This window comes from Dendrobates tinctorius, unplaced genomic scaffold (genome assembly GCF_039654945.1).
Source record: "Dendrobates tinctorius isolate UK_male_01 unplaced genomic scaffold, ASM3965494v1 ptg000158l, whole genome shotgun sequence".
Taxonomy (NCBI): Eukaryota; Metazoa; Chordata; class Amphibia; order Anura; family Dendrobatidae; genus Dendrobates; species Dendrobates tinctorius.
In genome coordinates, this window is record NW_027361825.1 from 22202369 (window position 1) to 22229673 (window position 27305).

The following is a 27305-nucleotide window of genomic DNA, read 5'->3' on the forward strand; positions in this document are numbered from 1 at the left end:
ACTGAAGCAGGCATCTGTACTGCAGACAGAACTGTTAGTAAAGTATTGGAACTGCATGCAACTGTGTCATCTACCTTCTTTCTGCGTCACCAACCCAGCACTGCTACAACCTTCACTCCACACTACATCACCGCTAAAATTCCTCTCAACTGCCCTGGGACTACAGCTCTGCCTGTGGAGAGCTTTACCAACTCTGCTGCATATTATCTGTCCCAGAGGATCTGCACTGCAGCGCTGGTCACCTCTGACCAGAAACCACAGGTGGCGTCACTAATACACAAACTTTATTCCTATTCAATTCCCTTAATTTTACATGAATGCCTGGGGCCACGGACCGGGTCACTGCCACTGTGACATCCCTTTAAAAACACCGGCCTGGTACCGAGTAACCCACGGCCCCTGGGGCGCTTCAAATGGATTTTGGATATTAAAACCCCTTTGTCATCACCCAGAGATTTCTGGCATTGCACATATCACTACAATTGATTTACATTGCCCTTTTCTTGAACTGTTGTATCAAAGGGAGCAGAGCTAAAGGGAGTGGTTCACCACACGGCTGTCCAAAGTCACTAGCGTGCGGCCAACGTTAGTTTCTTTCTTTATCAAATGACCGTACTTTCCTGAAACCACCAGGGCCAAGCGATACAAGCATTGTGTCAGCAAGGAAAGCTGGGAAATTTCAGCTCTGTAGCCTGTCAAATTATGAATGCAGATGCTTCTCGAGCTACAGACAAAAATACAGATAGTACGTATGTATTCTTATCTCGTGATAGACTGATCTTTTAAGGAAATCTACTTGGCCCTTTCTGTACCTCCATATTCCACCAATTTTACAGGATCAGTTAGGAAAAAATGCATTGTGACATGTTCTATCATGAAAGTTTTTCTGGTGAGAACAGGGTGCAATACAGAGGAACATAGACCAACTACAAGTATAATGAGCCTTAGGCTGGTTTCACATTTGCGTTTAAGGCAGCAGCGTCGGCCTGCGTACGGCCGACGCTAAGCCCTGCCCCCTGCCATGCCTCTGCCAGTAGCTCCGCCTACGGGCGCATGACGCTGCATGCGTCCCCTATCTTTAGCACTGGAGACGCAGGCCGTGCGCAGGTATGCGTTTGTCGGCGCATGCGTCCTTTTGACGCGGCGAGAGCACCAAATTGCAACCTGTTGCGTTTGGCGCTGGTCGGCGCAGCGTCAAAAGGACGCATGCGCCGCCAAACGCATACCTGCTCACGGCCTGCGTCCCCAGTGCTAAAGATAGGGGACGCAGGACGCATGCAGCGTCATGCGCCCGTAGGCGGAGCAACTGGCGGAGGCACTGCAGGGGGCGGGGCTTAGCGGCGGCCGTGCGCAGGCCGACGCTGCGGCCTTAAACGCAAATGTGAAACTAGCCTTAGAGAGTTGGGAAACTTGAAGCTTTTGGGCTCCAAAGTAAACTCGTCAACATGGCCCCCCATCTATCACCAATTTCTAGAAGTATTAATCTTTCTTATAGGCCAAAGTTTACTTTTCGGCCACCCCAAGACCCAAAGCAATGGTGCTTCTGCAACCCATGCACCCACTATAGTTACACCTTAGAGGTTTTATGTGCCACCATGCAGTCTCCGTGCCTAAGCCTTACAATGTACACAATGCCTAAGATTTAACCAAATTGGCTAACTTTACAAAATTGAGGTGAAGCAGATGTTCACATTTTTATTTACCTAACCACGTCCCTTTTTGCCATTCCGCACCATATATGTACCCCCGTTCCCACCCGCTGAGTGGGTCTCTGGACCCCAGCAATTAAAAGATTGGCCAAATGCCGATTTTCTGAGAGGTGCCAGGGGAACGGGCCATCTCTAAAAACAAACTAAAAAAAGCAGAAGGGTGGAGAAACTGCAAGAAACAAGTATTACACTGTCAGAGGTATTATTCATGTAAAGTTAATAGATCATGAGTGAAGAATTGCTGCTCAAGAAAATATTGTGATACGTGTGTAATATGAATACAAAAAAATTGATGAAATGATGTAACAATCAAAGAAGAATACAGACCTGATTTTGGTGTAAGTATCCCTGAAGAAGCTACGCTAAACGTTTGTTGGAGAGCGGGAGGGCAGCATGATTTTCACACCACAACCGGGTCTGTATTCTTCTTGGATTACAAACACGACAAAACAATCAAAGAAGAATACAGACCCGATTATGGTGTGAAAATCACGCTGCCCTTCGTCCCACTCTCCAACGAACGTTTCGCATATCTTCTTCAAGGATACTTACACTGCAATCGGGTCTGTATTTTTCTTTGATCGTTTCGTCATTTTTGTATTCACATTAATACGTATGTAATATGAGTACAAATATGACAAAATAATCAAAGAAGAATATAGACCCGATTGTGGTGTGAAAATTACGTTGTCCCTCCGTCCCACTCTCCAATGAGTGTTTCGCGTAGCTTCTTCAAGGATTCCTACACCACAATTGGGTCTGTATTTACATTATGAACGTATTATCACAATGTAATTACTTTGGGCAGCAATTCTTTGTTCATGATCTACTATTTTTATATCACTAACATTGTAATAATTCTTTCTTGCTTTTCCTCTGTCCTTCTGCATTTTCTACTCAATTTTTATCTTTCTGCTCTTGTGATTTATGTTGTTTTTACACCTTATTGGTCTCTATGATGCTAGTACTGTAAATTATTACCCATTTTCATGGCGGCCCCCCCATCCCTTGTGAACTTCCATTCCTACACTGCAGTTATTTCTTCCATATGTTAGGTTCTATAGAATTTACTCTCTTTCGTGAATCCAAGAGGTCCAATCTGCAAGAATGGTTTACCCTACAGCGATCTCCATTCTGACAAACCCTAGGGGTCCAGTTTCTGTGGTTGTATATAGACAACAAGCTGGTGTTTAGAGGTGGCTATATGCCTAGTGGTTTGGGAGTGGTAGGGACGGACATATGGTGCTACCTATGCAGCCACACAGTGGTTCTAGGAGGTAAGGGGGCCACTTCCATGACTAAAGCAGGTGGAACTGTGCATTATTAACCATCGGGCTGCAATGGGCCCATATACTCTGTGTGCCCCAGGTGGTGGTATACACAGTTCAGAAAGACTTGCACAGAGGGGGGTAATCCTTAAAGGAGTTTTGCACAATTGGAAAAACATGTCTGCTTTGTTCCAAAAACCCTGCTACCCATGTCCACAGGTTGTGTCTGGTACTGCATTTACTTCACTGAAGCTAAGCTACAATACCAGATACAACCTGCAGACAGGTGTGGCGCTGTTCCTAGTAGAAAGCAGACAAGTCCAGATTCTGTATTTTAGGCTGTAGTTGAGCAAGGTGAAACACACCTTGACTACGGAAGTTAGGTAACTGCCTATCTATTGGATCCCCTCCAACTGGTCTGGCTAGTTTCATTGATCTTTGTTTACCTTTATTCAGTGATCAAATATGTAACCGCCCAAAACTATAATACCTCCCTACTGTCAGCCATACAGACAAGACGCATAGGACAGCATTCCTACAATGTGCCCATTTAAAGAACCACAAGGTATGGAAATGGTCACCTAACTGAATCTACCCAGTCTAGAATGGCCGATAACAAAACACCAGCATCCACCGCATAGAAGAGTGTACGTTACCCACTTACCAAGGGTGGGATATAGTGCACGCGTAGTGCAGACTGCTGTCCCATAAGTCATTACACCTGCCCCATACAGTTCATCCAGACAAAAGCAACTTACCCAGAATATAGTACAGTACGCAATCAGGGTGAACTTCAGGCACAGGTATGGGAATCTGGAGCAGTAACGAACCTCTTCATTAGCCATGAGCACAGGTCAGGGGTCTCCGTACACTTCAGGCAAGTGGGACCCTGGACTCTGAACAGCACAGGTGGATGGAACCTCTTCACCCAGGTGGCACTTTGCAGCTCAGGTGGAGAATGACGTTCCCTTCAGTCCACGTGGAGAAGAACTTTTCAGTAGCTGGGGTATAGGAGAGGGGCTGCTGGCAACTCAGGTGGGGTTGAGGAGAGGAGCTAATAGCAGCTCAGGTGGAATGAAAGAGAGGATCTCCTGGCAGCTCAGGTGTAATAGAAGAGAGGAGTGCCTGGCAGCTCAGGTGCAGGATAGGAACTCCTGCCAGCTCAGGTAGAGGAGGGACACTTTCTACTAGTCCAGGTAGAGGAGAGGAGCTCCTGGCAGCTCAGGTGTAATAGAGGAGAGGAGTGCCTGGCAGCTCAGGTGCAGGATAGGAACTCCTGCCCGCTCAGGTAGAGGAGGGACACTTTCTACTAGTCCAGGTAGAGGAGAGGAGCTCCTGGCAGCTCAGGTGCAGAAGAGGAGAGGAGCTCCTGGCAGCTCAGGTGGAGGAGAGGAGCTCCTGGCAGCTCAGGTGCAGGAGAGGAGAGGAGCTCCTGGCAGCTCAGGTGCAGAAGAGGAGAGGAGCTCCTGGCAGCTCAGGTGCAGGAGAGGAGAGGAGCTCCTGGCAGCTCAGGTGTAACAGAGGAGAGGAGCTCAGGTAGCGCAGGGACACTTTCTACTAGTCCAGGTAGAGGAGAGGAGCTCCTGGCAGCTCAGGTGCAGGAGAGGAGAGGAGCTCCTGGCAGCTCAGGTGCAGGAGAGGAGAGGAGCTCCTGGCAGCTCAGGTGCAGGAGAGGAGAGGAGCTCCTGCCAGCTCAGGTGTAACAGAGGAGAGGAGCTCAGGTAGCGCAGGGACACTTTCTACTAGTCCAGGTAGAGGAGAGGAGCTCCTTAACGTTAAGGTAGAGTGGGTTAATTTCTCGTAGCCCGGGTCATGCACTGGAAACTCCGTGAAGCCCTAGTAAAGCCAGAAGCCCCCATGCAGCAGGTCCTTCCTCCCTGGATCAGTGGTCAGCAGCAGCACAGCGTGTATGTGAGCAGGCAGGTGTCTGCGGTGCGTGGAGCTGCACTGGGTGTGATCAGGAGGAGGCAGTGTGTGATGGGCGGCCGTGGATGGGACTTGCAGCTGCAATCTTGTTGTTGATGACTCTTGAGTCACCCTAGGAAACAGGAAGCCGGATTATCCAGGACTGAGCCCTGGGCAGGAGACGTGCGCAGTCATCAGCTGAGCGCAATGTGCAGGAGTTGGCGAAAAGAAATCCCTGTCGGCTTATTCCAATGGGTGGGCTTCCCCTGGCAAGCGACGGGGCTTCCCTGAACTGTGGGCTGGCACTACCGAGGGATTGGTAGGCTGTGCCAGCTTGTTGCACTTGCTGAGCCTCCTCCCAAGGTGTGTCCCTGTATGAGCGCACAGCCTCAGCTGACTCCGACTGATCGTCCTCAGGCTGACGCTACACAGAACCAGCCCTGACTGGCACTGCATAGCCCTACAATCAGAGTGCCTGCTCTGCTGAGTGGCCTCATACTGTCCTGTGAGTGCCTGCTCTGCTGAGTGGCCTCATACAGTCCTGTGAGTGCCTGCTCTGCTGAGTGGCCTCATACAGTCCTGTGAGTGCCTGCTCTGCTGAGTGGCCTCATACAGTCCTGTGAGTGCCTGCTCTGCTGAGTGGCCTCATACTGTCCTGTGAGTGCCTGCTCTGCTGAGTGGCCTCATACTGTCCTGTGAGTGCTCGCTCTGCTGAGTGGCCTCATACTGTCCTGTGAGTGCCTGCTCTGCTGAGTGGCCTCATACAGTCCTGTGAGTGCTCGCTCTGCTGAGTGGCCTCATACAGTCCTGTGAGTGCTCGCTCTGCTGAGTGGCCTCATACAGTCCTGTGAGTGCTCGCTCTGCTGAGTGGCCTCATACAGTCCTGTGAGTGCTCGCTCTGCTGAGTGGCCTCATACTGTCCTGTGAGTGCCTGCTCTGCTGAGTGGCCTCATACTGTCCTGTGAGTGCCTGCTCTGCTGAGTGGCCTCATATAGTCCTGTGAGTGCTCGCTCTGCTGAGTGGCCTCATACTGTCCTGTGAGTGCCTGCTCTGCTGAGTGGCCTCATACTGTCCTGTGAGTGCCTGCTCTGCTGAGTGGCCTCATACTGTCCTGTGAGTGCTCGCTCTGCTGAGTGGCCTCATACAGTCCTGTGAGTGCCTGCTCTGCTGAGTGGCCTCATACAGTCCTGTGAGTGCTCGCTCTGCTGAGTGGCCTCATACAGTGCTGTGAGTGCCTGCTCTGCTGAGTGGCCTCATACTGTCCTGTGAGTGCCTGCTCTGCTGAGTGGCCTCATACAGTCCTGTGAGTGCCTGCTCTGCTGAGTGGCCTCATACTGTCCTGTGAGTGCCTGCTCTGCTGAGTGGCCTCATACTGTCCTGTGAGTGCCTGCTCTGCTGAGTGGCCTCATACTGTCCTGTGAGTGCCTGCTCTGCTGAGTGGCCTCATACTGTCCTGTGAGTGCCCGCTCTGCTGAGTGGCCTCATACTGTCCTGTGAGTGCCCGCTCTGCTGAGTGGCCTCATACTGTCCTGTGAGTGCCCGCTCTGCTGAGTGGCCTCATACTGTCCTGTGAGTGCCCGCTCTGCTGAGTGGCCTCATACTGTCCTGTGAGTGCCCGCTCTGCTGAGTGGCCTCATACTGTCCTGTGAGTGCCCGCTCTGCTGAGTGGCCTCATACTGTCCTGTGAGTGCCCGCTCTGCTGAGTGGCCTCATACTGTCCTGTGAGTGCCCGCTCTGCTGAGTGGCCTCATACTGTCCTGTGAGTGCCCGCTCTGCTGAGTGGCCTCATACTGTCCTGTGAGTGCCCGCTCTGCTGAGTGGCCTCATACTGTCCTGTGAGTGCCCGCTCTGCTGAGTGGCCTCATACTGTCCTGTGAGTGCCCGCTCTGCTGAGTGGCCTCATACTGTCCTGTGAGTGCCCGCTCTGCTGAGTGGCCTCATACTGTCCTGTGAGTGCCCGCTCTGCTGAGTGGCCTCATACTGTCCTGTGAGTGCCCGCTCTGCTGAGTGGCCTCATACTGTCCTGTGAGTGCCCGCTCTGCTGAGTGGCCTCATACTGTCCTGTGAGTGCCCGCTCTGCTGAGTGGCCTCATACTGTCCTGTGAGTGCCCGCTCTGCTGAGTGGCCTCATACTGTCCTGTGAGTGCCCGCTCTGCTGAGTGGCCTCATACTGTCCTGTGAGTGCCCTCATACAGTCGTGAGTGCCTGCTTTGTTGAGTGCCCTCATACAGTCCTATGAGTGCCTGCTCTGCTGAGTGTCCAAATAGTCATGGGAGTGGCCTCTCTGCTGCGTGTCCTTGTGACGTCTGCCTGCGGTCTGGACTGCAGCCAGACAGCACCCCGAGAAACACTGAGACCCTTTACCCCTATACAGGGATCTGGATTTATAGCAGAGCCCAGGAGGCGCTGTCTGAATAGGAGCAATGACCAGAGCAGGACGGTCGCCAGAAAGGTGTTCCAATACAGGACACAGAGGCAATGATATCCGAGACTAAACCAGTCAGGCAGAAATGGTATAAAAACAGTAGACAGTAGCAGAGTCAGATTCCAGGTCGAAGCCAGAGTCATAAACCGGGAGGGCAGCAGAGGTACAGAATCGTTAGGCAGAAGCAGAGTCAGAATCCAGGCCAAAGTAAGAGTCATAAACCAGGAGGGCAGCAGAGGTACAAAGTCGTTAGGCAGAAGCAGAGTCAGAATCCAGGCCGAAGTCAGTGTCATAAACCAGGAGAGTCGCAGAGGTACAGAATCGTTAGGCAGAAGCAAAGTCAGAAGTCCAGGCAAAAGTCAGAGTCAGTAAAACAGCAATTCACACAGTAACACGCAGGGGAACCAAGAATATATCCGGCGGCCTGCAAGAGCAGTCCCAAGGTATTTGAGGGATCAGGTCATCCCTTACAGGCCCGTGGCCTGATGATGTCATCCGGACCACCCCCAGGACCAGGCTGGATGGTAATGCACCAGCCCCTTCATGACTGACCGAGGAGCGAAGCCTGCGTCCAGCGGACGCCTGCGCAGGAGCCTCATGACTATCGCCGCCACCACTCGGGGTTGAAGCACAACGCCTCCCAGAGACCAAGGCCGAGACTGTAGGCCACGGGTCAGACGGTGATAGGACAGTCCGGCGCCTCCTAGTGGTCGAGGCCGGAACAGCAGGCCCTGAGTCTGACGGTGATGTGATAGTCCGGCGCCTCCTACTGGCCGAGGCCGGGACAGCAGGCCCTGAGTCTGGCGGTGATGTGATAGTCCGGCGCCTCCTACTGGCCGAGGCCGGGACAGCAGGCCCTGAGTCTGGCGGTGCCGTGACAGTACCCCCCCTCTAAGAGGGGCCTCCGGACCCTCAAAACCCGGTTTGTCAGGGTGGAGGAGGTGAAACCTGCTAATCAACCGCTTTGCACGAATGTCACTAGCGGGTACCCAGGACCTCTCCTCTGGGCCGTAGCCCTTCCAATGCACCAAGTATTGTACCGAGTTTCTCACTAGACGGGAATCAAATATGCCTTGGACCTCGTACTCTAAGGCGCCCTTGACCAAAAGTGGAGGAGGAGGGGACCGGACGGGACGAATTGGGGAGCGGTATACCTTGAGGAGGGACTTATGAAAAACGTTAGGAATTTTAAAAGACTGCGGGAGTTTTAACCGAAACGCTACTGGGTTAATTACCTCTAATATTTCATATGGTCCGATGAACCTGGGACCCAGTTTGGCTGACGGTACCTTAAGTTTGATGTTTCTTGTAGAGAGCCAAACCTTGTCACCAACTCCCAGGTGCGGCCCCTGGGATCGTCGTCTATTGGCTGCCGAAGTCTGTCTAATTTGAGCCCCTTTTAAATTAGAGTTTACTTCGGACCAAATAGTCTTTAGACGATGTATACTTTGCTCAACCCCTGGGATTTCCGACATCTTGGCCGAAAATGATCCAAAGCGCGGATGTAGACCGAGGTTACAGAAGAAGGGGGTGGTTTTGATGGAGTCTTGGTATCTATTATTGAGAGCGAACTCTGCCAATGGCAAATGTTCCACCCAATCTGACTGATGTGCTGAGACATAGCAGCGGAGGTATTGCTCCAGCGTTTGGTTGGCACGCTCAGTTTGACCATTCGTCTCGGGATGGTATGCCGAGGAAAAAGACAACTCAACACCAATACGTCTACAGAACGCCCTCCAGAACTTCGAGACGAACTGGGTACCCCTGTCGGATACGATATTTGCCGGAACGCCGTGCAGACGTACAACGTGAAGAACAAACAACTTGCTTAAGGTTTCAGAGTTGGGTAAGCCGGACAGGGGAACAAAGTGAGACTGTTTACTGAACCTGTCCACCACCACCCAAATACAAGTTTTCCCCTCGGAAGGTGGCAGGTCTGTAATGAAGTCCATGGAGATGTGGGTCCATGGACTTTCAGGGGTGGGCAAGGGCTGAAGCCAGCCGGCAGGACGGTTATGGGGGGACTTGGCGCGGGCACAGACTTCACACGCTGAGACGTACTCCTTGCAGTCCTTGGCCACCGTTGGCCACCAAAAGTTCCTGGTTACCAGCCTAGTGGTATTATTAAGACCAGGGTGGCCTGCCAGGACGGAGTCGTGAGATTCTTTTAACACTCGTAAGCGAAAAGTAGCTGGGACGAATAATTTTTTGGGGGGCGTAGAGTCAGGAACTTGTTCTGATGACCTACGGATCTCCTCCAGAAGGTCCAGAGATACTGCCGACACAACAATGCCATTTGCCAATATGGGAGCTGGTTCATAGTCCTCGGTGTGTGTGTGACAAAAGCTGCGGGAGAGGGCATCTGCCCTCACATTTTTGGTTCCGGGGCGAAAGGTGATTAAAAAATCGAACCTGGAGAAAAACAAGGCCCACCTGGCCTGCCTAGGGTTTAGTCTTTTAGCCGACTCTAGGTAGGTTAGGTTTTTGTGATCGGTAATAACAGTAATTTTGTGTTTGGCGCCTTCGAGGAAGTGGCGCCATTCCTCGAAGGCCCACTTAATTGCCAATAATTCTCGGTTGCCGATGTCATAGTTTCTCTCCGTGGCAGAGAATTTGCGGGAGAAAAAGGCACATGGACGAAGCTGAGTGAGGGATGCAGAGCCTTGTGAGAGCACTGCTCCCACTCCGACTTCGGAGGCATCCACCTCCACAATAAACGGGTGGTCCAAGTTTGGTTGAATCAACACCGGGTTGGCCACGAAGCACCCTTTTAGTGTGGAAAAAGCCCTGGTTGCCTCAGGATTCCAATTAGTCACGTCCGCCCCTTTCCGGGTAAGGTCCGTGAGTGGCTTGGCAATCTCTGAGAATCCCCTGATGAATTTGCGATAATAATTCGCAAATCCCAAAAATCGCTGGAGTGCTTTCAGCGATTTGGGTTGTACCCAATCCTTAATGGGTTGAATCTTGGCGGAATCCATGCGGAACCCCTTGCCTGAGACCATGTATCCTAAGAACTGCACCTCTTCGGCAAAAAAAACACATTTTTCAAATTTCGCGAACAAAGAGTTTTCGCGCAGTCTTTGCAGTACTGAACGGACGTGTTGAGCATGAGTCACAGGATCAGCAGAATAAATCAAAATGTCGTCCAGATATACGACGACATACACCCCACAAATATCTCTAAAAATATCATTGACGAAGTGCTGGAACACTGCAGGAGCGTTACTGAGTCCGAAGGGCATTACCAGGTACTCAAAATGGCCAAGGGGTGTATTAAAGGCCGTTTTCCATTCGTCCCCATCTCTTATGCGGACCAGGTTATATGCCCCCCGGAGGTCAAGCTTAGTAAACCAGCGAGCTCCCAGTAACTGGTTAAACAGATCAGGAATGAGTGGCAGCGGGTATTGATTTTTTACCGTTATGGCGTTCAGCTCACGGTAGTCAATGCATGGTCTGAGTCCACCATCTTTTTTCTCTACAAAGAAAAACCCAGCTCCTACAGGTGAGGTGGAAGGTCTAATGAAGCCTTTTCGAAGGCTGTCTGCAATGTATTCCTTCATGGCTACACGCTCAGGACCAGAGAGGTTGAATATTCTCCCCTTAGGGAGACTGGCACCAGGGACCAATTCGATAGGACAATCGTATTCTCTGTGAGGAGGTAGTTTCTCCGACTCCACTATAGAGAAAACATCTTCATAATCCCTAAACGCATATGGAATAGAAGGTGTTTTAGTTTTAATCTGGTTCACTGAAAAAGACATACAGTTACTCTGACACCATGCACTCCAGCGTACAACGTCACCTATGCGCCAGTCAATAATCGGATTATGTTGGTGCAACCATGGCATGCCTAACACCACTGGATCTGATAAATTGTATATAACAAAAAATGACATTTGTTCGTTATGTAACGTCCCCACTGACATAGAAATTTCGGCAGTAACGAATTCCACGCCTCCTTGGAATATAGATGTACCATTAATCGCAGTAGTCTGAATAGGCGCTTTAAGCCTTGACAGAGGTACACCAAGACTCTTAGCACATAAAAAATCCATAAGGTTGACGGCAGCACCACAATCCACATAAGCCTTCACACACAGACGTTTCTTAGCAAAAGAAAGGGAAACTGGTAACAACAGTTTGGCCGCATTTGCGGGCAATACCTGACCCCCAGCGCTGTCCAGGGGGCGATGCTCCAAGAATGTGGATTTCCAACAGCCAGCATTTTCCTTGAAGCTTCCAGGCTGCAGCATGTTTGAGCATGAGAGTGACTTCCCAGGCTGAGCAATGTAACAGGTGTTTGGGCCAAGAATCAGCTCAGTCAAGAGGAAAGAAAAAAAAAAGGTGAGGAAAACTGCTTTTATCTGTGTTAAGTATAGACACAAAAAGCCGTTTTATTTTTATGGCCGGATATAATGTGACGTCTGCCTGCGGTCTGGACTGCAGCCAGACCGCACCCCGAGAAACACTGAGACCCTTTACCCCTATACAGGGATCTGGATTTATAGCAGAGCCCAGGAGGCGCTGTCTGAATAGGAGCAATGACCAGAGCAGGACGGTCGCCAGAAAGGTGTTCCAATACAGGACACAGAGGCAATGATATCCGAGACTAAACCAGTCAGGCAGAAATGGTATAAAAACAGTAGACAGTAGCAGAGTCAGATTCCAGGTCGAAGCCAGAGTCATAAACCGGGAGGGCAGCAGAGGTACAGAATCGTTAGGCAAAAGCAGAGTCAGAATCCAGGCCAAAGTAAGAGTCATAAACCAGGAGGGCAGCAGAGGTACAAAGTCGTTAGGCAGAAGCAGAGTCAGAATCCAGGCCGAAGTCAGTGTCATAAACCAGGAGAGTCGCAGAGGTACAGAATCGTTAGGCAGAAGCAAAGTCAGAAGTCCAGGCAAAAGTCAGAGTCAGTAAAACAGCAATTCACACAGTAACACGCAGGGGAACCAAGAATATATCCGGCGGCCTGCAAGAGCAGTCCCAAGGTATTTGAGGGATCAGGTCATCCCTTACAGGCCCGTGGCCTGATGATGTCATCCGGACCGCCCCCAGGACCAGGCTGGATGGTAATGCACCAGCCCCTTCATGACTGACCGAGGAGCGAAGCCTGCGTCCAGCGGACGCCTGCGCAGGAGCCTCATGACTATCGCCGCCACCACTCGGGGTTGAAGCACAACGCCTCCCAGAGACCAAGGCCGAGACTGCAGGCCACGGGTCAGACGGTGATAGGACAGTCCGGCGCCTCCTAGTGGTCGAGGCCGGAACAGCAGGCCCTGAGTCTGACGGTGATGTGATAGTCCGGCGCCTCCTACTGGCCGAGGCCGGGACAGCAGGCCCTGAGTCTGGCGGTGATGTGATAGTCCGGCGCCTCCTACTGGCCGAGGCCGGGACAGCAGGCCCTGAGTCTGGCGGTGCCGTGACAGTCCTCATGCAGCCATGTGAGTGCGCTTTCTGCTGAGTGTCCTCATACAGTTGTGAGTGCCCTTTCTGCTGAGTACCCTCATACAGTCATGTGAGTGCTGTTGTGAATTCGCTTTCTGGTCTACCTCTGGTTACTAGCCCTCTGGTGGTTACTGGAGCTGATCTGATTAACAGAGGCTTGCCACCTGATAATGAGGACGACGATTGGAGATCCGGAGTTTCTGACTGGATTTAAGACAGCCGACTCCCTCTATCTCTGCTGGTGATTTTTTTTCCTGCCTCCTGAGGTCTTAGGACGGGGTAACACTGGCGAGGAATACGGCCGAGTGAGAGGCGCTAAAAGCACGCATTACACACGGACAAATGATTCTCTATGGGGTCCCTCGCACCAGCCGTATATTTCTCATCCGTATTCTACGCTCCGTGCCAATCGCAGCATGCTGCGATTGTCAGCGTACTACGGCCGTAGTACGCCAATGCAAGTCTATGGGTGCGCAAAAAACACGGATTACACACGGACCACACGTGACTTGCGAGAAATACGCACCCGGTGTCTTTTAGCAAAGCCGGCAATTCAGTGCGCTATACAGTAAACTCACACTGACAGGTTTAATAAAGAAACGAAAGAATAGATATAGACACATAGAAGAATATATATAATATATATATATATATACATATATATGCATTCTATGTGTCTATATCTATTCTTTGGTTTGTGTTATAAAACCTGTCATAGGGCTCCATTATATGTCCATTTTGCAAGGCGGCGAGAAAATCTCGCCATACGGATTACATACGGAGCACTGTTTAGGGGCCATTCATCCGTATTACGCATGTAAAATACTGACCGTATTTTGCGTTGGTTAGTGAGACCCCGGCCTTAGTTTCCAGCTCAGTCCCTGCATGCTTAGCTAAGTGTTCTTTTGCTATTGTTCACATTTGATGTGGTTTTGTCTATTTAAGCTTTGTGTGGTCAGTCAGCTCCGGCTGGGGCTGTGCTGAATCTCCATCCATATGTTACTGTTTGTGCCAGTTTGTTTTTGTCCCTTATTAGATTGGCCTCTCTTTGCTCTGTTTTCAGAATATACCAGAGTGCTGATATAGTGGGCGAAGTCGTGCGACTTCAATATTTTTCTATCAGACGTGTTGGACATTTTTTGCAGGGTTTTTTTGCGTGATTGCAGACAGTATCTTTCCTTTCCTGTCCTGTCTAGTTAGTGTGGGCCCCATCGTTTGCTCAGTCTATTTTCCTACCTGCGTTTGTGTTTTCATCTTGTCTCACTGACAATATAAGTTTGGGGGCTATCTATTCCTTTGGGGTCTGCTCTGGGGCAGTTTAGATTTCCCCTTTCTTGCTTTAGGCTTATTTAGCTCTTCGGCTGTGTCGAGGCGTCTAGGACCATCGTAGGTATGCTCCACGGCTACTGCTAGTTGTGTGGATAGGATCAGGGGTCTGCAATCCGCTTAGTTACCAACCTCTCTGGTTTTCTGTGGCTTAGCTTGGTCTTGCTTTCCTCCTCGGTGGCCCAAAAATAACAAAATCACCAGCCTGAACCGCAGACTTTAGGGTACTCAAAGGAAGAAAAGAATTGTAAAAAAATATTTTTTTTTAATATATATATATATATATATATATATTTTTTTTTTTTCCTCTGGGGCTGTAGGAGGATTTTTTTCTTTAATGGAGATTAAGCAATTGTCTGATCGTGTTGAGCAGCTCGCTGCTGAAGTGCGGGGAATTTCCGCCTATCTCGCCCAATCATCTGCTGTTGAACCAAGAATCCCTACTCCTGATGTGTGTTCTGGGGATTGGTCTAAATTTTTGAATTTTAAGAATAATTGTAAACTATTTCTTGCCTTGAAGCCTACCTTGTTGTGAACTCATTTTCTGCTCTGCCTCTGGTTTCTGGTGAGGGAGCTGGTTGTGCTGACAGAGGAGTGGTGAGTTCTCTTTCTGGGCTCCTTCTGGTGGTGGCAGGAGGTAATGAAGCTGATCTAATTGGCAGAGACCTGCCACCTGATAATGAGGAGGAGGAGTGGACATCTGGAGTCTTAGACTGGATTTAAGACAGCCGACTCCCTTGCTGGTGATTTTTTTCCTGTCTCCTGAGGTCTTAGTTTCCAGCTCAGTTCCTACCTTCTCAAGCTAAGTTGTTTTTGCTAATGTTCACATTTGATTTGGTTTGGTCTATTCAGTTTTTTGTGTGGTCAGCCAGTCCACTCTTATGTCACTGTATGTGCCAGTTTGCTTTTTGTCCCTTATTAGATTGGCCTCTTTTTGCTCTGTTCTCAGAATATGCCAGAGTGCTGATATAGTGGGAGAAGTCTAGTGACTTCAGGGTATTTTTTGCTATCAGAAGTGTTGGACATTTTTGCAGGGTTTTTTGGCGTGATTGCAGACAGTATCTTTCCTTTCCTGTCCTTTCTAGCTAGTGTGGGCCCGATCGTTTGCTCAGCCTATTTTCCTACCTGTGTTCGTGTTTTCATCTTGTCTCACCGTCAATACATGTGTGGGGGCTGTTTATTCCTCTGGGGTCTGCTCTGGGGCAGTTTAGATTTCCCCTTTTCTTGCTTTAGGCTTATTTAGTCCTCCGGCTGTGACGAGGCGTCTAGAATCATCGTAGGTACGCTCCACGGCTACTGTTAGTTGTGTGGTCAGGATCAGGGGTCGGCAATCCGCGTAGTTACCAACCTCTCTGGTTTTCTGTGACTTGGCTTGGTCTTGTTTTCCTCCTCTGTGACCCATTCATAACACTAACTCATCAGGGAGCTCTGTGCAGCAGGTTAAAATTGTCATCTCCTTGCAGCGCGGTGATCCCCAGGATTGGGCTTTTTCTCTGACACCTGGAAATCCTATTCTGACTAATGTGGACGCATTTTTTCAAGCCTTGGGGTTGTTGTATGATGAACCTAATGCTATTGATCAAGCTGAGAAAACCTTATTGGCATTGAACCAGGGTCAGGATTCTGCAGAGATATACTGTCAAAAATTCCAAAAGTGGGCGGTCCTTTCTACATGGAATGACGATGCCCTAGCAGCTCTCTTTTGGAAGGGTTTGGCAGAAACCGTCAAAGATATTATGGTGGGATTTCCTGTTCCCTTTGGTCTTGATGATTCTATGTCATTAGCCATTCAAGTTGATCGGCGTTTACGTGAGCGTAAAACTACACGAGAGGTGTTGCCGCCTTTTGAACGAACGTCTGAACCCATGCAATGTGATAAGTTTTGTCTAGGGCGCAACGTCAGGAATTTAGAAGGCGTCAAAAGCTGTGTTTTTTCTGTGGAGACGCCTCTAATACTATTTCTGTCTGCCCTAAATGAGAAAAACGTTTTGCGCACACATTTGCTGTGGGTAGTGTACAAACTAAGTTCCTATTGGCAATTACTCTGATCTGCTCCTTGTGTACATTTTCCGCTAAGGCTTTTGTAGATTCAGGAGCAGCTTTGAATCTGATGGATATAGACTTTGCTAAACCCCAGTTTTGGACCCAGGTGATAATGCGGGTCGCCCCGGACCACCAAGAAAATTGTAAATTTTTGGTGTTGCCCAATTTGCATGATACTATTGTTCTGGGTTTTCCCTGGTTGCAAACTCATAATCCTGTTTTGGATTGGAAATCTGTGTCTGTGGTGAGTTGGGGTTGTCAGTGTGTTCTTAGTGACACTTCTGTTTTCTCCACCTCTCCCCAGTCTCATGATATTCCTGATTATTTGGCTGATTTTTCTGATGTACTTAGTGAGAGAAAGTCTGCGTCTTTGCCTCCTCATAGGAGTTATGACTGAGCAATTGAGTTAATGCCCGGGTGTAAATTTCCCAAGGGTCGGCTTTTCAACTTATCGGTACCCGAACATGATGCTATGCGATCTTATATCAAGAAGTCGTTGGAGAAGGGTCATATTAGACCATCCTCTTCACCTTTAGGTGCTGTTGTTTTTTTTGTGGCCAAGAAAGATGGTTCATTAAGGCCTTGTATTGACTATCGCTCCCTTAACAAAATCACTGTTAAATATCAGTACCCGTTATCCCTGATTTCTGACTTATTTTCCAGAGTTAAAAGTGCTTGCTGGTTTACCAAGCTTGACCTCAGGGGGCGTATAATCTTATTCGCATCAAGCACGGGGATGAATGGAAGACGGTGTTTAATACTCCGGAGGGACATTTTGAGTACCTGGTGATGCCTTTTGGGCTCACTAATGCCCCTTCTGTCTTCCAATCTTTTACGAACGATATTTTCCGGGACTTTGTGGATAAGTTTTTGATCATTTATCTGGATGATATTTTGATCTTTTCCAGTGATTGGGGTTCTCATGTGGAACATGTTCGAACTGTGTTCCGGATTTTGAGGGAAAATTCCCTGTATGTTAAGGGATCGAAGAGCCTCTTTGGTGTACAGAGGATTTCATTTTTGGGATTCATTTTGTCCCCGTCGGCTATTGAAATGGACCCGGCCAAGGTACAGGCCATTTATAATTGGGTTCAGCCCACTTCTTTGAAGGCTCTCCAGAAGTTTTTGGGTTTTGCTAACTTCTATCATAAATTTATAAGTAATTTTTCTGGTATTGTCAAACCACTGACTGATCTGACCAAAAAGGGCGCTGATCTGGTGAATTGGTCTCCAGAGGCAGTCTCGGCATTTCAGGAGCTTAAGCAGAGATTCACTTCTGCTCCGGTTCTACTCCAACCTGATGTCTCACTCCCATTTCAGGTGGAGGTAGATGCTTCTGAGATTGGTGCAAGGAGCCGTTTTGTCCCAAAAAGATCCGGTGACTTCTAAAATGAATCCCTGTGCCTTCTTTTCTCGAAAATTCTCCCCATCTGAACGTAACTATGACGTGGGGAATCAGGACTTGTCGGCCATGAAATGGGCATTTGAAGAGTGGAGACATTGGTTGGAGGGAGCTAGACATCAAGTTGTGGTCCTCATCGACCACAAGAATTTGATTTATCTTGAATCAGCCAAACGCTTGAATCCTAGACAAGCTAGGTGGGCCTTGTTTTTCACGCATTTTAATTTTGTGGTCTCTTTTCCTCCAGGCACTAAGAATGTTAAGGCGGATTCCCTTTCTAGGAGTTTCTTTGCGGATTCTCTTATTGTGACCCAGCCTACTACCATTCTAAATGAGGGGGTAGTTCTTTCCGCCATCTCACCCGATTTGAGACGTGCCCTGGAGGAATTTCAGGAGGACAAACCTGAACGTTGCCCTATGGGAAAATTGTATGTTCCTTACCAGTGGAGGAAGAGAGTAATGTCTGAAATCCATTGCTCCGCGTTGGCTGGTCATCCAGGTATTTTTGGTACCAGAGATTTGGTGAGTCGGTCTTTTTGGTGGCTTGCCTTATCTCGTGATGTCAGGAATTTTGTGCAGTCCTGTGGGACTTGTTCTCGGTCTAAACCCTGTTCTCGTTCTAGTGGGTTGTTGATGCCCCTGCCAGTGCCCAGGAGGCCATGGACCCATATCTCAATGGATTTTATTTCCGATCTTCCTGTCTCTGAGAATGACTGTTATCTGGGTGATTTGTGATAGATTTTCTAAGATGATCCATCTTGTACCACTCCCAAAGTTGCCATCTTCTTCAGAGTTGGTGCCCTTGTTTTTACAACAGGTGGTTCGGTTGCACGGGATCCCTGAGAACATTGTGCCGGACAGAGGAGTCCAGTTTGTTTCCAGATTTTCGAGAGCTTTTTGTTTCAAACTGGGAATTCAGTTGTCTTTCTCCTCTGCATTTCATCCTCAGACCGATGGGCAGACTGAGAGAACAAACCAGACTTTGGAGTCCTATTTGAGATGTTTTATATCTGCTGATCAGGATGACTGGGTCTCATTTTTGCCCTTGGCCGAATTTGCGCTAAACAATAGAGTGTGGACACTGTGGTAGAGAGAATGCAGCAGATTTGGGACCAAGTGGTGGATAAGTTGTCCCTCTCTCAGGAAAAAGCCCAACGGTTTTCCAACCGGCATAGGACCATTAGTCCCTGGTTTAAAGTGGGTGATATGGTTTGGTTGTCGTCAAAGAATATTCCTATGAAGGTTGCGTCTCCAAAATTCAAGCCAAGATTTATTGGACCTTATAAGATTTTGGAGATTCTTAATCCTGTTTCTTTTCGATTGGCTTTTCCAGTTTTGTTTAAGATCTATAACATGTTTCATAAATCTCTGTTGAAAAGGTTTGTGGAGCCAGTAGTTCCTATGGCGGCACCTCCTGACCCTGTATTGGTTAAAGGCAATGTGGAATATGAGGTAGAGAAAATATTGGATTCTCGTTTGGCTAGACGGAGACTCCAGTACTTGGTCAAATGGAAGGGTTATGGCCAGGAGGATAATTCTTGGGTCTCTGCTTCTGACATTCATGCCGATAGATTGGTTTGTGCTTTTCACCGGGCCCATCCTGATCAGCCTGGTGGCATGGAAGAGGGTTCGGTGACCCCTCCTCAAGGGGGGGTACTGTTGTGAATTCGCTTTCTGGTCTACCTCTGGTTACTAGCCCCCTGGTGGTTACTGGAGGTAATGGAGCTGTTCTGATTAACAGAGGCTTGCCACCTGATAATGAGAAGGATGATTAGAGATCCAGAGTTTCTGACTGGATTTAAGACAGCCACCTCCCTCTATCCCTGCTGGTGATTTTTTCCTGCCTCCTGAGGTCTTAGTTTCCAGCTCAGTCCCTGCATGCTCAGCTAAGTGTTCTTTTGCTATTGTTCACATTTGTTCTGGTTTGTCTATTTCAGTTTTGTGTGGTCACCCAGCTCCGGCTGGGGCTGTGCTGAATCTCCATCCATATGTTACTGCTTGTGCCAGTTTGTTTTTGTCCCATATTAGATTGACCTTTTTTTGCTCTGCTTTCAGAATATATCAGAGTGCTGATATAGTGGGCGAAGTCGTGCGACTTCAGTATTTTTCTATCAGACGTGTTGGACATTTTTTGCAGGTTTTTTTGCGTGATTGCAGACAGTAGCTTTCCTTTCCTGTCCTGTCTAGTTAGCGTGGGCCCCATCATTTGCTCAGTCTATTTTCTTACCTGCGTTTGTGTTTTCATCTTGTCTCACTGACAATATATGTTTGGGGGCTATCTATTCCTTTGGGGTCTGCTCTGGGGCAGTTTAGATTTCCCCTTTCTTGCTCTAGGCTTATTTAGCTCTCCGGCTGTGTTGAGGCGTCTAGGATCATCGTAGGTACGCTCCATGGCTACTGCTAGTTGTGTGGATAGGATCAGGGGTCTGCAATCCGCTTAGTTACCAACCTCTCTGGTTTTCTGTGGCTTAGCTTGGTCTTGCTTGCCTCCTCGGTGACCCAATCATAAGAGTGCCCTTTCTGCTGAGTGCCCTCATACAGTCCTGTGAGTGCCCTCATACAGTCCTGTGAGTGCCCTCATACAGTCCTGTGAGTGCCCTCATACAGTCCTGTGAGTGCCCTCATACAGTCCTGTGAGTGCCCTCATACAGTCCTGTGAGTGGCTGCTCTGCTGAGTGCCCTCATACAGTCCTGTGAGTGGCTGCTCTGCTGAGTGCCCTCATACAGTCCTGTGAGTGGCTGCTCTGCTGAGTGCCCTCATACAGTCCTGTGAGTGGCTGCTCTGCTGAGTGCCCTCATACAGTCCTGTGAGTGGCTGCTCTGCTGAGTGCCCTCATACAGTCCTGTGAGTGCCTGCTCTGCTGAGTGCCCTCATACAGTCCTGTGAGTGCCTGCTCTGCTGAGTGCCCTCATACAGTCCTGTGAGTGGCCTCTCTGCTGAGTGCCCTCATACAGTCATGTGAGTGCCCTCATACAATCATGTGAGGGCCCTCTCTGCTGAGTGTCTTCATACAGTCATGTGAGCTCCATTTCTCTGCTGAGTGCCCTCATACAGTCATGTGAGTGCCTGCTCTGCTGAGTGCCCTCATACAGTCATGTGAGTGCCCTCTCTGCTGAGTGTCATCAGTCGTGAGTGCCCGCTCTGCTGAGTGTCCTTATACAGTCATGTGAGTGCCCACTCTGGTGAGTGTCATCATACAGTCGTGAGTGCCCTCTCTGCTGAGTGTACTTATACAGTCATGTGAGTGCCCACTCTGCTGAGTGTCCTCATAGTCATGTTAGTGCCATCTCTGCTGAGTGTCCTCATACAGTCATGTGAGTGTCCGCTCTGCTGAGTGTTCTCATAGTCATGTGAGTGCCATAAGAGGGAGATCTCCCCTCCACTCTTGAAATGTGCCCCCACACTTGCATCCCCCCCAGGCCATAAAAAGCAATACAATGTTTGCTTTAATAGACTCCAGGAAGAAGCTCTTTGAAGCTGGGTCTCCACCAATTAGCACCAGGATGTGAGTTCTCTGCAACTTCACGGCAAATAGGATTCTTTTGTCTGACTCAAGCACGTGGAGACAGCGTGGCACTATAGGGCAGAGCAAGGCTCTGAGGTATTGAATCTGGAAAATGACCTATAATAACAGAATGCAATATCTCTGAGACTAGCCGAGCACATAATCCAAATCATTCCTTCCCCCACACGCCCGTGCCCGGTAGCCACCTCCAGAACCCTGCGTTATGGAATTATAAAGTATGGCTACTGCACTCCTGACTGTAAACTTGTATATTTGTTCTTGTATATTTACCTGTATATTTCTAGTGCGCCTTTTCCGTGATTAAATGTAAAATTAATCTTGGGCTGCTCTTTTATCTCAATTTACGAATCCCCAAGTCCACATGCTCCGTTGGTTATATTATACGCTACCCGGGTTGGTTTCTGACCTGATATAAGGTTGCAGTCGGACGTGGCTTATTTCGAATGAGGAACTGGTGGCAGAATACCATATTGTTTTACTGTACAGTGACAGCTGGGAGGTTTATTTATTTATATATATATATATATGTGTGTGTGTATATATGTGTGTATATATATATATATATATATATATATATATATATATATATATGAGAGAGATATCTATCTATCTATATATATATATATATATATATATATATATATCCCCAACCTGGACTGGTGACATATATCCCTCCTCACTGAGAGCGCCTCATTAACTCGTACCTATAAGGGAAGCCTTTCCGGCGACTATTTGCCCTCGGTGCAGTTCCCTGACTGACCTTGGGCAAGTGGTGGCGCCAGAGAGACGATCTCTGCTGGGTCCTTCCCTCCCCTCACCCGAGGAGAGTAAAGTCGACACCCCCTTCCCCTGTGCAATCCGTCACAGCTCACTCTGCTGAGTGTCCTCATGCAGTCATGTGAGTGGCCGCTCTGCTGAGTGCCCTCACACAGTCATGTGAATGGCCGCTCTGCTGAGTGTCCTCATACAGTCATGTGAATGCCCTCTCTGCTGAGTGCATCCTGTAAAATATGCAATTAGTGAAACCATATTCTAGAAACAGTATCCCTTGTAAATGTATCCAGGTGTTAATATTTCAGGGTCATCGTATTTTATTGCAGTACACACTAAGTCAAAATTAAAGTTTTAATGACCAACAAGCAAAAGAAACAACAGACTTTACAAGACTGCAATATAGCACTAATAACTTAATAAAGAAGCTCAAACCAATGAAATACAAATACCTATAAATCCATGTTCTTGTCTTGTACTGGTTAAAAGTTAAATCATTTACAGTCACAAAAAACATTAAAAATACATAAAAAGATGGAAGTGGAGGAGCACAGAAGATATCATATCGGTTAATAGATTGATGCCTAAATATGATGTGTGCGCGCAACAGAGAGCGGTGAACTAGAGCGCATAAAGGCAAATAAATAATATAATAATGAGATATGTAATGTAACGCCTGTTTCTTACTATAGAGCGTAAAAAAAAGAAAATAGCCATCTATACCCCAATGGTAAGTAATGATATAATGGCCTAATGGCAAATAGAAAATATATATACAGTTGTGCTCAAAAGTTTACATCCCCCAGGCAGAATTTTTGCTTTCTTGGCTTTTTTCAGAGAATATGAATGATAAAACCAAACCTTTTTCTCCACTCATGGTTAGTGGTTGGGTGAAGCCACTTATTGTCAAACTACTGTGTTTTCACTTTTTAAATCATAATGACATCCAAATGACCCTGATCAAAAGTTCACATACCCCATTTCTTAATATCGTGTATTGCCCCCTCTAACATCAATGACAACTTGAAGCCTTTTGTGGTAGTTGTGGATGAGGTTCTTTATTTTCGCAGATGGTAAAGCTGCCCACTCTTCATCAAAAAAAGCCTCCAGTTCCTGTAAATTCATGGGTTGTCTAGCATGAACTGCACGCTTGAGATCTCCCCAGAGTGGTTCAATGATACTGAGGTCAGGAGACTGAGCCACTCCAGTTCCTTAATTTCCTTCTACTGTAGCCAATGACAGGCCGACTTGGCCTTGTGTTTTTGACTGTCATGTTGGAATGTCCAAGTACGTCCTATGCACAGCTTCCGGGCTGATGATTGCAAATTTGCCTCCAGTTGCTAATAACGTGCTGCATTCATCTTTCCTTCAACTTTAACCAAGTTTCCTGCACCTTTGTAGCTTACACATCCCCAAAACATCAGTGATCCACCTCCGTGTTTTACAGTAGGAATGGTGTTCCTTTCATCATAGGCCTTGTTGACCTCTTTCCAAATGTAATGTTTAAGGTTGTGGCCAGAAAGTTCAATTTTGGTCTTCTCACTCCAAATTACCTTTTGTTCCAGAAGTTTTGAGGCTTGTCTCATGTTTCTTGTGTCAGTCTTGGAGATATGTATAGTCAAAAACACAAATGCATGACTTGTATTTTCACCACCAGTCTCTTCAGTCTGCTAATATTGCACAGACTGAACAGAGCAGGGTTCCCCAACTCCAGTCCTCAAGGCCCACCAACAGATCGTTTTCAGGATTTCCTTTGTATTGCTCAGGTGATAATTGCTTCACCTGTGCAATACAAAGGAAATCCTGAAAACATGATCTGTTGGTGGGCCTTGAGGACTGGAGTTGGGGAACCCTGTTCTATGGGATTAAGGTTTGGAGATTGGCTAGGCCACTCCATGACCTTAATGTGCATCTTTTTGAGCCACTCCTTTTTTGCCTTGGCTGTATATTTTGGGTAATTATCTTGCTAGAAGACCCAGCCAGGACCCATTTTTAATGTCCTGGCGGAGGGAAGGAGGTTACCACACAAGATTTTACGGTACATGGCTCCATCCATTCTCCTATTGATGCGGTGAAGTAGTCCTGTGCCCTTAGCAGAGAAACACCCCCAAAACAATGTTTCCACCTTCATGCTTGACAGTGGGGATGGTGTTCTTTGGGTCCATAGGCAGCATTTCTCTTCCTCCAAACACAGCTGGTTAAGTTAATGCCAAAGAGCTCAATTTTTGTCTCATCTAACCACAGAACCTTCTCCCAGTCACTCACAGAATCATCCAGGTGTTCAATGGCAAACTTCAGGCAGGCGTGCACATGTGCCGCCTTCAGCAGGGAGACCTTTATGGCAAAATGTGTTACCAATGGTTTTCTTTGTGACTGTGGTCCCAGCTGCCTTGAGATCATTAACAAGTTCCCCATGTGTAGTTTTAGGCTGATCTCTCACCTTCCTCATGATCAAGGATACCTCGCGAGGTGAGATTTTGCATGGTGCCCCAGATCGATGTTGATTGAGTAATTTTGTATTTCTTCCAATTTCTTACTATTGCACCAACAGTTGTCTCCTTGTCACCCAGCATCTTACTTGTGGTTTTATAGCCTGTTCCAGCTTTGTGCAGGTCTATGATCTTGTCCCTGACATCCTTAGAAAACTCTTTGGTCTTGCCCATGTTGTAGAGGTTAGAGTCTGACTGATTGAATCTGTTGACAGGAGTCTTTTATAAAGGTAACCATGTAAGACAGCTGTCTTTAATGCTGGTAACGAGTTGATTAGGAGCGTCTAACTGGTCTGTAGGAGCCAGAACTCGTAATGGTTGGTAGGGCATCAGATACTAATTTCTCAATGCAAAATGCAAATAACTTTATATAATTTATACAATGTGACTTTTTTTTTGGGGGGGGGGGATTTTATTGTTGACTAGCTGAAGAGCCTGGCGTTGCCCAGGCATAGTAACTAACTACGGTTGGTTATAACAAATTACAATGGTATATACAGTATACTAGATGGTAGCCCGATTCTAAAGCATCAGGTATTCTAGAATATGTATGTAGTTTATTTATTTTGCTATTGTGGAGTTGGTAATTACATCAACTCTTTTCTTAGAGTTTTGTGCATATATGATACATACGGCCAGGGCTAGTCCACGTGTCCTCTTGTACTGCTGCATTTTGTTATTTCTGTACACATGTTCCCCACTACCCATCTTGTATTATTATTTTTCAATAAAGTATTTAATCTTAACTTTTGACAATTGGATCTATTGGTCGTAATTTATGTGGTTTCCACATCCTCTTATTCTAGAATATGTATGTAGTTTATTTATGAAGTTTTAATAATAATGCAATAATGCACCCCCAATCCTGATATGTATGGTACCCCTTCCCCCCTATCCTGGTCCCCTCATGCCCCAATCCTGATATGCATGGTCCCCTCACCCCCCAATCCTGATATGCATGGTCCCCTCACCCCCCAATCCTGATATGCATGGTACCCCTTCCCCCCTATCCTGGTATGCATGGTCCCCTCACGCCCCAATCCTGATATGCATGGTCCCCTCACGCCCCAATCCTGATATGCATGGTCCTCTCACCCCCTCAATCCTGATATGCATGGTACCCTTCACCCCCCAATCCTGGTAAGCATAGTCCCCCTCACCCCCCCAATCCTGGTATGCATGGTCCACTCACCCCTCTTTCCAGGTAAGCATGGTCCCGTCACCCCCTTTCCTGGTATGCATGGTCCCCTCACCCCCCAATCCTGATATGCATGGTAGCCCTTACCCCCCAATCCTGGTAAGCATGGACCCCTCACCCTCCAATCCTGGAATGCATGGTCCTCTCACCACCCAATCCTGGTAAGCATGGTCCCCCTCACCCCCCTTTCCTGGTATGCATGGTCCCCCTCACCCCCCTTTCCTGGTATGCATGGTCCCCCTCACCCCCCTTTCCTGGTATGCATTGTCCCCTTCACCCCCCTTTCCTGGTATGCAAGGTCTCCCTCACCCCCCTTTCCTGGTATGCATGGTCCCCTCACCTCCCTTTCCTGGTATGCATGGTCCCTCTCACCCAATTTCCTGGTATGCATGGTCAACCACACCCCCCTATCCTGGTATGCATGGTCACCCTCATCCCCCTATCCTGGCATGCATGGTCACCCTCATCCCCCTATCCTGGTATGCATGGTCACCCTCACCCCCCTATCCTGATATGCATGGTCACCCTCACTCCCCTATCCTGGTATGCATGGTCACCCTCACTCCCCTATCCTGGTATGCATGGTCACCCTCACTCCCCTATCCTGGTATGCATGGTCACCCTCACTCCCCTATCCTGGTATGCATGGCCACCCTCACCCCCCTTATTCTGGTATGCACGGTCAACCTCATCCCCCCTATTCTGGTATGCACGGTCCACCTCATCCCCCCCTTTCCTAGTATGCACGGTCAACCTCATCCCCCCCCTTTCCTGGTATGCACGGTCAACCTCATCCCCCTTTCCTGGTATGCACGGTCACCCTCACCCCCTTTTGCTGGTATGCATGGTCACCCTCACCCCCTTTTGCTGGTATGCATGGTCCCCCTTACCCCCCCTTTGCTGGTAAGCATGATCACCCTCACCCCCCTTTCCAGGTATGTATGGTCACCCTCACCCCCCTTTCCTGGTATGCATGGTCCCGTCACCCTTCTTTCCTAGTATGCATGGTCTCTGTTAAAATAAAAAATAGTTATATACTCACCTTCCAACGGCCCACGATCTCCACTCCACGCGCCCGGCCTCGCAGTCCCAGTAATGCATTGTGCGAAACACCGCTGATGACGTTGTGCTCTCGTGAGAGTGACGTCATCTTCGGCTAAGGCGCAATGCATTACTGGGACCGCGAGGCGGGGCGTGTGGAGTGGAGATCGCGGGGCGTTGGAAGGTGAGTATAACCTTTTTCTATTTTAATTCTTATTTTTGCAGAGCCCTGCACCCGATTGAGCACTGCACCTGCCGCTGATTGGTCGCGGCCGCCATGTGCAGCTTACCGTTACAAACAGCTGCGCCTGTCGCTGATTGGTCGCAGCCTGGCGGCCACGACCAATCAGTGCCGCGGGATTTCGGTTACAGACAGATAGATAGATATCTATCTATCTGAGTGTATAGCCCCGCCCACTCCGTATAGCCACATTCACTATAATATCCCACATCATCCCATCAGCCAGAGCTACCGGACTACTACCACTAATATCCTACATCATCCCGTCAGAGCCACCCGACTACTACCCATAATATCCCACATCATCCCTTCAGCCAGAGCCACCGGCGAACTACCACTAATATCCCACATCATCCCATCAGAACCACCGGATTACTAGCACTAATATCCCACATCATCCTGTCAGAGCCACCAGACAACTACCCCTAATATCCCACATCATCCTGTCAGAGCCACCGGACTACTACCACTAATATCTCACATCATCCAGAGCCACCGGACTACTACCCCTCATATC

The 27305-nt window shown here is 48.4% G+C and overlaps 1 protein-coding gene and 1 long non-coding RNA gene across 2 annotated transcripts in view; one reads left to right on the top strand and one right to left on the bottom strand.

Moving 5' to 3' along the window:
* Positions 1–5069, bottom strand: part of TSPAN15 (tetraspanin 15) — a 28237-nt gene extending 23168 nt beyond the window's left edge. The window contains exon 1 of the mRNA XM_073549097.1: positions 3736–5069. Coding sequence (XP_073405198.1) covers positions 3736–3822 — 87 coding nt within the window. The 5' untranslated portion in view covers positions 3823–5069. The remainder of the gene's footprint in view (positions 1–3735) is intronic.
* Positions 5070–5106: 37 nt separating this feature from the next.
* Positions 5107–27305, top strand: part of LOC141051946 (uncharacterized) — a 53666-nt gene continuing 31467 nt past the window's right edge. The window contains exon 1 of the long non-coding RNA XR_012220716.1: positions 5107–5137. This is a non-coding gene — a long non-coding RNA (uncharacterized lncRNA). The remainder of the gene's footprint in view (positions 5138–27305) is intronic.